Here is an 11,340-nt window from a genome sequence, read left to right as displayed (position 1 = left end):
GCATCTTTGTCATGAAAGAGCGAAGTGGAGATTAATCACATTCGCTCTTTGAAGCACTCATACTCAGCCCTGCCCTTGTTCTGTGGTCCATTAACTTGAATAAACTGTGACACACCTTCCTGATCCAAAAAGGCCTAGTTGCCCTCACCCACTATTATAGATATGACTGTTTAATAATTACGCCTGCAGGTTCCAGATAAAGATTTCTCATTTGGTAACTAGCTATAAAAAGTAGGAAGAGTCCTTCCAGGAACTATCACTCTTGACTAGACCTGGTATAGCCACAATGGACAGCTGGGCACCAAGACTTAAGCATCTCTTATGGATTGTATTGCCCTTGTACCTTCACTTGACAGGTAAGGAGTTTTTGCCTTCCCTTCTTCAAGTCACGTAGAGAGCAGGTCCTTTGCTTATCATTCCTACAGATAAAGAGTTAAAGTTCCATGGGGAGAAATGGAGATCAAGGGTGGAGACTGCAAAAACTTTCCCCTCCTTCCTCCCTCCTCTCAATGGAAGTTTGATCTCAGAGATAATATCAGCTGGAGGGTAGGAGGCTCAGGATCATCGTCTCAAGAAAGGATATGTTGGATTGGATATGTGAGGAACTACAGTCCAAAGCCTTCTAGTAAATGCCAGGAGGGGAAGAATGATGACTTGCAGTCCAATGCATATGGGGAAATTTTGTTTTGGACTGTCCAGGGACTGTTCTGAGGCTAAACATCATAATTCAAAAGTCTGTACTGGAATAATTGTGTGCTTGGCATAATTTGAATGTCAAAACACTATTTATATTGGGGCTGCTAAATTCAATCTGGGGAAAAAAATAAGGCCATGAGAGAGGGGGGGGAGGGAGGGAGGGAGAGGGAGAGGGAGAGAGAGAGAGAGAGAAACAGATGGTATATTTATATAGCTTAATTTTTTGAGAATCAAAATTGAAGCCTGACTGAGCCCTTCTGGCCATATTTTATCCCATAGGATACACTGTTCAGTGAAGTTCAGATCAATGTAATTTACACTATGGTTGTATTATTTGATCATTGATTTATGTCAATTCCTTATATTCAATTCATTATCTTTATCCTCCAAACAATATCCGACTGGAGTTGGGTGACCAATAAAGGGAGGAGGTGGAAGAGGAGGAGGCAGTACTGAAAAATATGAACTCCATAACAATGGGCTGGGTGTGGACTGAAACTTGAGTCATAATCCAATACATGCACCTATATAGGACCCCCGGTGGTGCAGTGATTAAGGCGCCCTATTGCAGGCAAACTCTGCCCACCATCTGGAGTTCAGTTCTGACTGGCTCAAGGTTGACTTAGTCTTCCATGCTTCTCAGATTGTTTGGGAGCAATATGTAAATAATGCTGACATTGTAAACTTCCCAGAGAATTCTATAAAGTGCTGTGGGACAGTATATATCCCTAGATGCTATTGTTATTGCTATAACCATTAGATTATTAAAAGTAGTATTAATTGATGAGTTAAATCATTTTAGATTGATTTTTTTAAAACCCCAGATTAAACAGCAGATGTATCAATATGGAATATATTCTTAAATACACCTATTTTTTAAAAACAAAACTATACAGGTAGTCCTGGACTTACAACAGTTCATTTAGTGACTGTTCAAAGTTACCACAGCATTGAAAAATGTGACTTATGGCCATTTTTCACAATTATGACTTTTGCAGCATCCCCATGATCATGTGATCAAAATTCAAACACTTGGTAACTAACTCATATTTATAACAGTTGCAGTGTCCTGAGGTCATGTGATTACCTTTTGTGACCTTCTAACAAGCAAAGTCAATGGGGAAGCCAGATTCACTTAACAATCATGTTACAAACTTATCAACTGCAGTGATTTAGTTAATAACTGTGGCAAGAAAGGTCGTATAATGGGGCAAAATTCACTTAACAAATGTCTCGGTTAACAACAGAAATTTTGGGCTCAATTGTGGTCATAAGCTGAAGACCGTCTGTTCAGGCTATCTCATCTTAGCAGAGGTAGGCCTCTTTCTCCCTCACGTAGCCAGGGATTCCTCTTCTAAAATGAGGCCTGCTATGATGGCATATGCCTGCATCATCTAAACCAGTGGTTCTCAACCTTTTTAATACCGCAACCCCCAACTGGTCGTAAGTCGAGGACTACTCAACCGGTCGTAAGTCGAGGACTACTCAACTGGTGCAGCATCGTTTGCAGAATGGGACTTTTGGCGGGTTCAGCAGGGCAGAGACAGCCTGGACAATTCCTATTGGCTTTTGAAAGCCAATAGAATTAGACTCTATTCAAGAGAGTCTATTCTATTGGCTTTCAAAAGCCAATAGAATAAAAGGGAGTAGCACAGCTAAGGAAAAGGGGGAAAAAATGGCGGACTGCGTTGTTTGGCGACCCCCGTGAAATGGTTGTTCGACCCCAAATGGGGTCCCGACCCACAGGTTGAGAACCACTGATCTAAACAATAGTACTGCTTATTTCTAAATGTTTCTATTTTCTCCATATTCAGGCTCATCTCTTGCCACTCCAACAGGAAGTCCTAAAACAACTTTATCAAGCAGGACCTTGAGCACATCTTTCAGTTCCCCCACCGGCTCAGTATTACCTATCAACCCAAGCTCCAGCGGCCCAACAGCTACTCACCTTAACTCTATCAAAACAAACATCCCAACCTCAGGAATTTCCTCTGGCGTATCTGTCAATCCTGGTTCAATCAGCCCAATTTCCTCCCATCCCAGCGTCACTGGCTTAGTATTGTCCACTCATCCTGGTTTGACCAATTCACTGCCCTTGAATCCAGGTTCCACCAGTTTCCAAACAAGCATTCCTACTTCAGGAATTTCCTCTGGTATCTCTTCCAACTCTGTCAATCCTGGTTCAATCAGCCCAATTTCCTCTCATCCCAGCGTCACCGGCTCAGCATTTTCCATCCATCCCGGCTTGACCAATTCAATACCCTTGAACCCAGGTTCCACCAACTTCCAAACAAGCATCCCAACCTCAGGAATTCCCTCTGGCGTATCTGTCAACCCTGGTTCAATCAGCCCCATCTCCTCCCATCCCAGCATCACCGGCTCAGCATTTTCCATCCATCCTGGCTTGACCAATTCAGTACCCTTGAACCCAGGTTCCACCAACTTCCAAACAAGCATCCCAACCTCAGGAATTCCCTCTGGCGTATCTGTCAACCCTGGTTCAATCAGCCCAATTTCCTCCCATCCTAGCGTCACTGGCTCAGTATTGTCCACCCATCCCGGCTTGACCAATTCAGTACCCTTGCACCCAGGTTCCACCAATTTCCAAACAAGCATTCCTACATCAGGAATTCCCTCTGGCGTATCTGTCAACCCTGGTTCAATCAGCCCAATCTCCTCCAATCCTAGCGTCACTGGCTCAGTATTGTCTACCCATCCTGGCTTGACCAATTCAGTACCTTTGCACCCCGGGTCCACCAACTTCCAAACAAGCATCTCGACCTCAGGAATTCCCTCTGTCATATCTGTCAACCCTGGTTCAATCAGCCCAATTTCCTCCCATCCTAGCGTCACCGGCTCAATATTGTCCACTCATCCCGGCTTGACCAATTCAGTACCTTTGAACCCAGGTTCCACCAACTACCAAACAAGCATCTCAACATCAGGATTTTTTCCCGGTGTATCTTCCAACTCTGGTTCCACTAACTCAGGTTCATCTTCTTCCGCTATTGGCATTCCTACAAACAATTCTTCAGTGAGCGCTTTCTCCACTGTTCCCCCGTTATCTGGCTACCCTTCCCAAAGTTCATCTGGCTCAAGCAGCACCGTATCTCCTTTGCCCGGGCCTAGTTCCAGCATTACCACCTCAGGTTCAGGATCCACAGGACCCACATCTAACAGCACAGGTAGGTTTATTTTTTTATACCACCACATTTGAACTTTCCAAACAAAAATGCCTTCAGATGTGATGCCGTATTCATTAAGTAGCAGTATTGCCCATAAAAGTACATTGCTCCTTAGACTACTCGTATAAAAATTTACTTTCTGTCCACGTACTAGAAGGGGTGAGGAGAAGAAGCCCAAATTAACGCTTTCCTAACAATTGGAGTTTTAGCTTCCTTTGAATAAAGAGGACCCTACAACTTCTCTGATTTGATTCCATTGTTAAATTTCCTTTACAGAAAATTTAGATTCCCCCCCCCCCCCGATATTCGGCTGGAATTTGCTTCCAGTGATTTAAATCAAGTCTTCTGTAACTACAACTACAAAAAACGGTCTTGACCTTCTGTACGACAAACTTCCATATCTTTTAAGGCAGCTATCACATCCTCTACCAGTCTATCCGTGATAAACTTTCTCACCAATGTGGGGTCCTTGGTGCTCTCTGAACTTGGTTGTTTTCTCGCAGACATTTCATTACCAAACTAGGTAACATCATCAGTGCACTGATGATGTTACTGAGTTTGGTAATGAAATGTTCATTACCACAGTTCAACCCTGAGCTACAAATATTGTCTTCTATTAACTCCCACCAATTTCAATCTGTGTTTGGTGGGCTTTGTTTCTAGTCCTCTGATCATCCTCATTGCCCTTCCTTGAATCTGCTTGTGTGAATCCTAGTTAAAAAATGGTGCTTCAGACTGTACATAATATTTGAGATGCTATCTTACCAATGCACAATAAAGTACAAATATTACTCCCTTGATCTGGCAAAGCCAATCTACCCTGATCACTAAGGTGAAATTGACAGTGTAGAAGAAATATGATGAATAAAAATAAATACACTTTTTGTATTTTTTAATAAAGTTTACAAAACTCATAAAAACTAACACAAACTAATAAAGAGCAGAAGCAATGAAGAAAAATAGAAGATGAAAGCAAAGATGGAGAAAAAATAAAGTAGTAAATATCGTTTGCAGCAAATATAAGTGCAATTACAAAATTATCTTATTCTATGATTATACAAAAAAACTCACTTTTTTTCTAATCCATTTTATTTCCTATTTCATGTAAAAGGCCTATAAAGAGTTTCCAGTCAACCATAAATGTAGAAAATGTTCTTTCTCTAACCAAAGCAGTTCATTTAGCCATCTCTACAAGTTCCATCATTTTGCCAACAATTTGACAAATACATTTTTGTTGATGTAGCTTGGAATTACTTTGCCTTTTCTGTAGCCATTCGCACAGCTGACTTGGATTCAGTTGCTTTTATTCCAAGAACTCCAGATATATATCCCCAATACAGATAGGAAGAAAATACTTGCTATGTATCTCCTTATCCTAACATCTTCATAATGTTATTTACTAAATTCAGAAACCTTTTCTCTTCCTCATAGTTTCCCTCCAACCTGGAGATAAAGCTGATCTCACCTATTGGATTATTATTCTGATTTGTGTAGTCTGCGTTGGAGCTGTTCTTTTATTGCTTTGCCTCAGTTTCTTGGTAAGAAATGGGGGACTTGGGGAAATTTCTGTTCAAGAGTTGGAAAAGGGGCACAACTGGATATGAAGGAGGCTTTTGAGGTTATTGAAAGTTCCCCAGATGTACTTTGCAGCTGGGGAAAAAACCTGTTTTCCATGGTTTTGTCACGTGGCACAGCCTCTGGAATCAACTTTGAGTGACCAGTGAGACTTTTTAAAGTTTTGATTCTAATGGAAGTATTTGAGTTAAGAAAGGAAAAAACTTGATGAGTAGCTACAACACTTACTGTCTGTTAGAAATGAAATGAAGCTATCATCATCATCATCACCATCACTATCAATATCATCATCTTTTCTAAAGAATGGTCAGCAAATGACTGTAGGTTAGGATCAATTCACGTTTTGTCCAAAAACCTAGGAATTGTCCAAATACTGCAGTGGCAATAGAATGGAATGGAATGGAATGGAATGGAATAGAATAGAATAGAATAGAATAGAATAGAATAGAATAGAATAGAATAGAATAGAATAGAATAGAATAGAATAGGTTTATTGGCCAAGTGTGATTAGAAACACATGGAATCTGTCTCTGATGCATAAGCTCTCAGTGTACATGCAAAAAACAAAGTAATAATAATCATAATAACAAAGTAACAATAATCATAATAATGATACCAATAAGAGAAAGTAGTGGAACAGATGAAAAGGATAATAGTAATATAGTCATATATTAAATATGGGTAAATATACTTAGACATAAGATAGTGCTGTGGGAATTAGGTGTTCAGTAGAGTGATGGCATGAGGGGGAAAAAACTGTCTCTGTGTCTAGTTGTTTTGGCACGCAATGCCCTGTTGCAACATCCCAAGGGGAAGAGTTTATGATTACAAACAGTTTATGATTACAGGCAAAGCTCTTTTGGAAACTGAAAGTTGTGGCGTTGAATGATTCCATTTTTCCCCAGCTCTTTTGACAATTCTACTGGTAGCTTGGGTGCAGCATAGCAGAAAGGTCTCTTAATTCCTTGCAAGGACATAGAAAGGGCAGACTGAACGTAAATCTGGAGCTTGGGAGCAGCACAGAAGAAAGTTCACAAACTTATAACTGACCTGTGACAAGGTTCTTCAAATCTACCTGTATCTGTGATCTCCCCAAGATCAATTTATCCTGCTTTTCCACCAAGAGGATCACTATATGAGAAACTAAAACATAGGTCAGGGGTAGGCAACCTTGGCTCTTTTATGACTCGTGGACTTCAACTCCCAGAATTCCTGAGCCAGCCCCCGGTATAGTCTCTGGGGCTTCCCTGCTATGCGCTCAGAGGGCACTGTTCTACAATAGGTTGCACTGCCTGCTTTGGAGCATCACAGCTCCATTCTGAATAGCAGAGCTTTCCCCATTTATGGAGGAGACTAGCGCACCTGCCATGTTGAGTTCTAATCCTATTGAGGATTGACCAGGTCTTACAGGTAGATTAAATCCTTTTGATTCAGCTGAAAAGCAGGGAATATTGTGACATTCTGGAGGAGCAGTAGAAGACCATTCTTCTAAAATGGCCCAACAGCCTCTTATTCTATATCAGGGATCTTCAAACATGGTCCTTTTATGACTTGTGGACTTCATCTCCCAGGATTCCTCAGCCAGGCATGCTGACTGAGGAATTCTGGGAGTTGAAGTTCACAAGTCATAAAAGGGCCAAGTTTGAAGACCCCTGTTCTATATTGATCTCTACTGGGATTATTCTTCTTCTCTGGTTGATGTCCACGAGTCATAAAAGAGCCAAGGTTGCCTACCCCTGACATAGGTGTTTGAGAGAAACCAGCCGTATTTGCAGAAGAGTTGTGTGACTGATACAGTATGTGAATTGTATATATTTTCATTTCTGTTTTACCCTCAGCCTCACCCACCTCTTGTTTCCTTGTGTCTCTCCTGCAGCTTTGTTATTGCTTACAACAAAGGAACATCAGTCCTGCCAGCTTTCCTATGTACCAGACCCACAACATTCCCCAAACCTACCAGAGCTCTTCCCGATGAAGGAAACAATCTTTTTGTCTTAGTTTTACACCAAGTTACAACAATAAGCTTCTTGGAACTGCTCCCAATCTTCTTGAGAACTTGCTCTTCTTCAGGATGGAACGGCTGTAGCCTTCCTCTTGTTTGGGCGACAACCATGAAATAGTGAAGATAGTTATGGATTCATATATTCTAATTTATATATTCTGCTGTGGTACCTTCTGTTGTTTCTGAGCAATAAAGACAATTAGGACCATGCACTGTGAGATAAGCATAAGCTCAATCAGATTGTGTAGATAGGAAGACACTGAGAACTTGGGAAATTGTGGTTCAAATCCTTGCTTAGCCACTGAGTGTAATGGTTCGTCCTGAGCCAATTAAATATCAAGCAGCCCTTCAAAGTAATCCAGACCAGGAAGCCAAAGTTATGAATGCTAATAACAATTTTCGTATAAGGTTGCAGTAACAGAATCTTGCAAATCTGAATGTCCTTCTCCCTTCCCTTCAATCCATCAGAATGGAAGGGAACTTGGAGGTCTTCTAGTCCAGGGGTCCCCAACCCCCCCCCCATCTGTGGACCGGCACCAGGCTGTGGCATGCCAGAAACCAGGCCGCATAACCAAGCAAAGTCCCATCCAGGGGATGTAGGCAGCACACAAAACCATGCACCCTCTGGTCCGCGGAAAAACCACTCTGCAGAGAACCGGTCCCTGGTGCCCAAAAGGTTGGGGGTCTCTGTTCTAGTCCAACCCCCTGCTCAACTAGGAGACCCTATACAATTTGAGACAAATGGCTGTCTAGTCTCTTTTTTTAAAACCTCCAGTGATGGTGCATCCACAACTTCTGAAGGCAAGCTGTTCCACTGATTAATTGTCCTTCTTTCTATAATCCTATGCTACATTTATTTGATACCCTTGATGGACTTTTTGGATAAAAATTAACAAATAAACCTGTGATTTACAGCTTTGAGGATTAGGCAGATTAACAAAGCGATCAATGAAAAGTTCAGTTTTTTAAAAAAAAAAAATTCAAAAAGTCCGTAATGGTTTCCATTCACCAAATAAATGTAGATAAATGTGTTAATCTTTTGCTTAAGCAAAGAAGTTAATAAATCTATCTCAGCAAAATCTATGGTTGATTCCCCTGCAGATGTCCCTGCTAATGTTCTTATAATCTCCTGGGAAATTATCCACTGCTATGTGAGATGCGTAAGAATTGCCTTTGAATATGATCCAGGAACTTTAGTCTAAAATAATTAGCCAGACTGCTTCTCTCCTGTCATAGTTAGGAAGCAGATGAAGGTTAAAAATATAAGCATTATCTATCCTTTTTAAAGTAGTTAAAATTACTTGTTTTAACTACTTTAAAAAGGATAGATAATGCTTATATTTTTAAACCTGAAGCAGTAGGTGTGAACTTAAATGGACTCCAGAAGATGGTAGAGGACAGGAAGACCTGGAGGAACGTTATCCATGGGGTCGCAATGGGTCGGACACGACTTCACAATTAACAACAACAACCCTGTAAACTAAAACATTTGCTGTTGTTATATAAATATTATCTCTTCCCGTATCTAGGGGTCCACAATTATTCCTTACAGATTAGGCAAGGAAGGGCCTTTTTATGGCTAAAGAAAGAATAAATAATAATTATGCTTGTAGAATATTTTCTTCATCAATATTTGCCTGTGATCTATAGACCTTTTCCAGGCCTATAAAGATCATTATAAAAAATGTATACTTTCGTTTCAAAGTGCTTTTATATCTTTGGTCTATCATTTAATTTTGTGGTCGATGCTACGGCTTGTACTGTTCTGTTTTGCTTTTCAGCAGTTCGGTGTTCGCAGCTGTTTTTGCCATTGTTTACCATTTTATACTGTTCTTACTGGACATCCCAGAGAAATAAGAGGTTAATAGTGCAATTGTATATATGTCTACTCATAATAAATAAAAAAATGTATTTTGGGAATATATTCCTTTGTAAATAGGTAAAATTTTAAGTAATTTGTAGAAAAGCTATGTGTAAGCTCTGGCCAATGCACTTCTTTAAATGAGCAAAATTGAGCAACACGGGTCCTCAACCTACAACCGTACTCGGAAATGGAATCCCAATCATTGTGTGAAGTGGTCATTAAGCGAAACACTCACATGACTTCTTTGTTCAACAACTACAATCCCAGCATTCCCTGGTTGCAGTCATTAAACGATCTCCCAGGTGGTTAAGCAGAAGGAATGAAAAAAACTGACTACCAAGGTCAGCACAAGGAATTGCTCCATCAGGCTACAGGCTTGGATCTTCAGAATATGAGCTCCATTTCTCCACCCTGCTGGGGAGGTTTGGCTCCCCTCCATGTGTGGAAGGGAACTGGTCTGGTAAGTGGACCTCAGATTTTCAGGATGTGCTCTATTTCTCCCTCCTCCCCTTTGTATTGTTTTCTTTTCTTGGGTTCTGACACCAGGGGTCTCCACGTAAATGTGCTTTGGCCCTGAAGCATACTCACCGCAAGTTAATTTGGCATGCTCCCTGATGTGAATAAACCTCCTTTCTTCATCATATAGGTGAGCGTAGTCTTGGGATTCTTCTGATTAAGGTATAGAGTAGAATCTTCTTGACCAGAACGCAATATTTTTATCTCTCTCCCCTTTGTCAACTATACAGAGGAGAGTAATAAGTATTACTATTAGTCCTCATTGTGTGCAATTAGCGCCCTTGAGTGTTATGCAACCTAAAAGATTTCCTTGCCCTGGTGTTCCACAAATGCATAAAGTGATGATAGATACTGAGCCTGAAGGGAAGAAAGACGCTCCAGATGTAGCAGGTGATTTTCCAGGATGACAGCTAGATGTTGAAACCCTGGGATTTAAGATGCCCTTATAAGGTAGATACTTTCTTGAGTCAAGCTCAGCTCCTGGTGACAACAACATCAGGTCCTTGCAGTTTTCTCTGGCTACAATTTGAAAGTGGTTTCCCACTGCTTTCCTTTGCAGTGTTTTTTCACTTTCTACTCCAGTTTGCTATTCTCAGATTTCCTAATAGTTTCTCATTGAAATTCCAGCTTGCTCTTTCTTAATTTTTGAGATCAGCCACAATTGGCAAATGTACTGCCAAGCCACCTGCCTGGAAGAGAGTTAAAAGGTTGAGTATTGGATGGTTACAGAAGAACTTTTTCTGACCCAAAAAAATATCTTATTGTAATGGAGCTACCAAGCCAAGAGATGTTGATTTATAACTAAGAAATTCAGGTTGGATTCATATAACATGAAGATTATACATTACAACAGAATGAGACAGTTTATGATTCATCACACGGCAGGAACCTGGGTATTGTCTTTGCAAGTTGTATGAACCAAACAATCACGTTATGATTTTTTTTTCTGTGTTCATGGCATATTATGCAAACCCAGTAATGATTTTTCTTTATTTATTGAACAAATATATATATACAGCTGCCCAACCTACATATATACAGTAGATGACTCCAGGCAGCTTACATTAAAAACCCACAACATTAAAAACTCCTAAATACCCCCCCACCTTCATACCCCCCCCCACCCACATGGCACCAGCAACACAATCAAATCAATCACTTGATTGGCTCCATCATGGTTCCCAGAGTCCCACACCTTCAGGGTCTTTCAGAAAAGCAACAGGGTGTGTGCTAATTTTGTACTTCAGTGTGGGGGATGATGTTCCATAAAGAAGTGGCCACCACCGGGAAGACTCTTTTTTGTGGACCCATCAGATGTACATCCCTAAAAGATCAGACCTACCTTCCCATCCCGGCGGGCTGGGTGGATGGAATAGGGGAGAAGTGGTCCTTCAAATAGCCTGGATGATTATCTCTACCCCAGGTTTTGCATTTAAGAGGTGTCAGCCCATATTGCTTACTTTGGCCAAGAAAAGAAGAGGAAAGTTCTGCCCACGAATTCA

The 11,340-nt window shown here is 40.9% G+C and overlaps 1 protein-coding gene across 1 annotated transcript; it reads left to right on the top strand.

Annotated features, from left to right (window-relative positions):
- Positions 1-238: 238 nt before the first annotated feature.
- LOC120307272 (putative GPI-anchored protein pfl2) lies at positions 239-7,668 on the top strand. The gene is made up of 4 exons (XM_039341836.1): positions 239-356; positions 2,511-3,881; positions 5,313-5,419; positions 7,333-7,668. Exons 1-4 carry the CDS (start codon positions 287-289, stop codon positions 7,429-7,431), a joined length of 1,647 nt encoding a protein of 548 aa, XP_039197770.1. The 5' UTR covers positions 239-286; the 3' UTR covers positions 7,432-7,668.
- The last annotated feature ends 3,672 nt before the right edge of the window (positions 7,669-11,340 follow it).

This window comes from Crotalus tigris, unplaced genomic scaffold (genome assembly GCF_016545835.1).
Source record: "Crotalus tigris isolate CLP2741 ecotype Arizona unplaced genomic scaffold, ASM1654583v1 scf7180000017773.841730, whole genome shotgun sequence".
In the NCBI taxonomy this organism is placed as follows: domain Eukaryota; kingdom Metazoa; phylum Chordata; class Lepidosauria; order Squamata; family Viperidae; genus Crotalus; species Crotalus tigris.
This window is presented reverse-complemented; position numbering and strand designations above follow the sequence as displayed.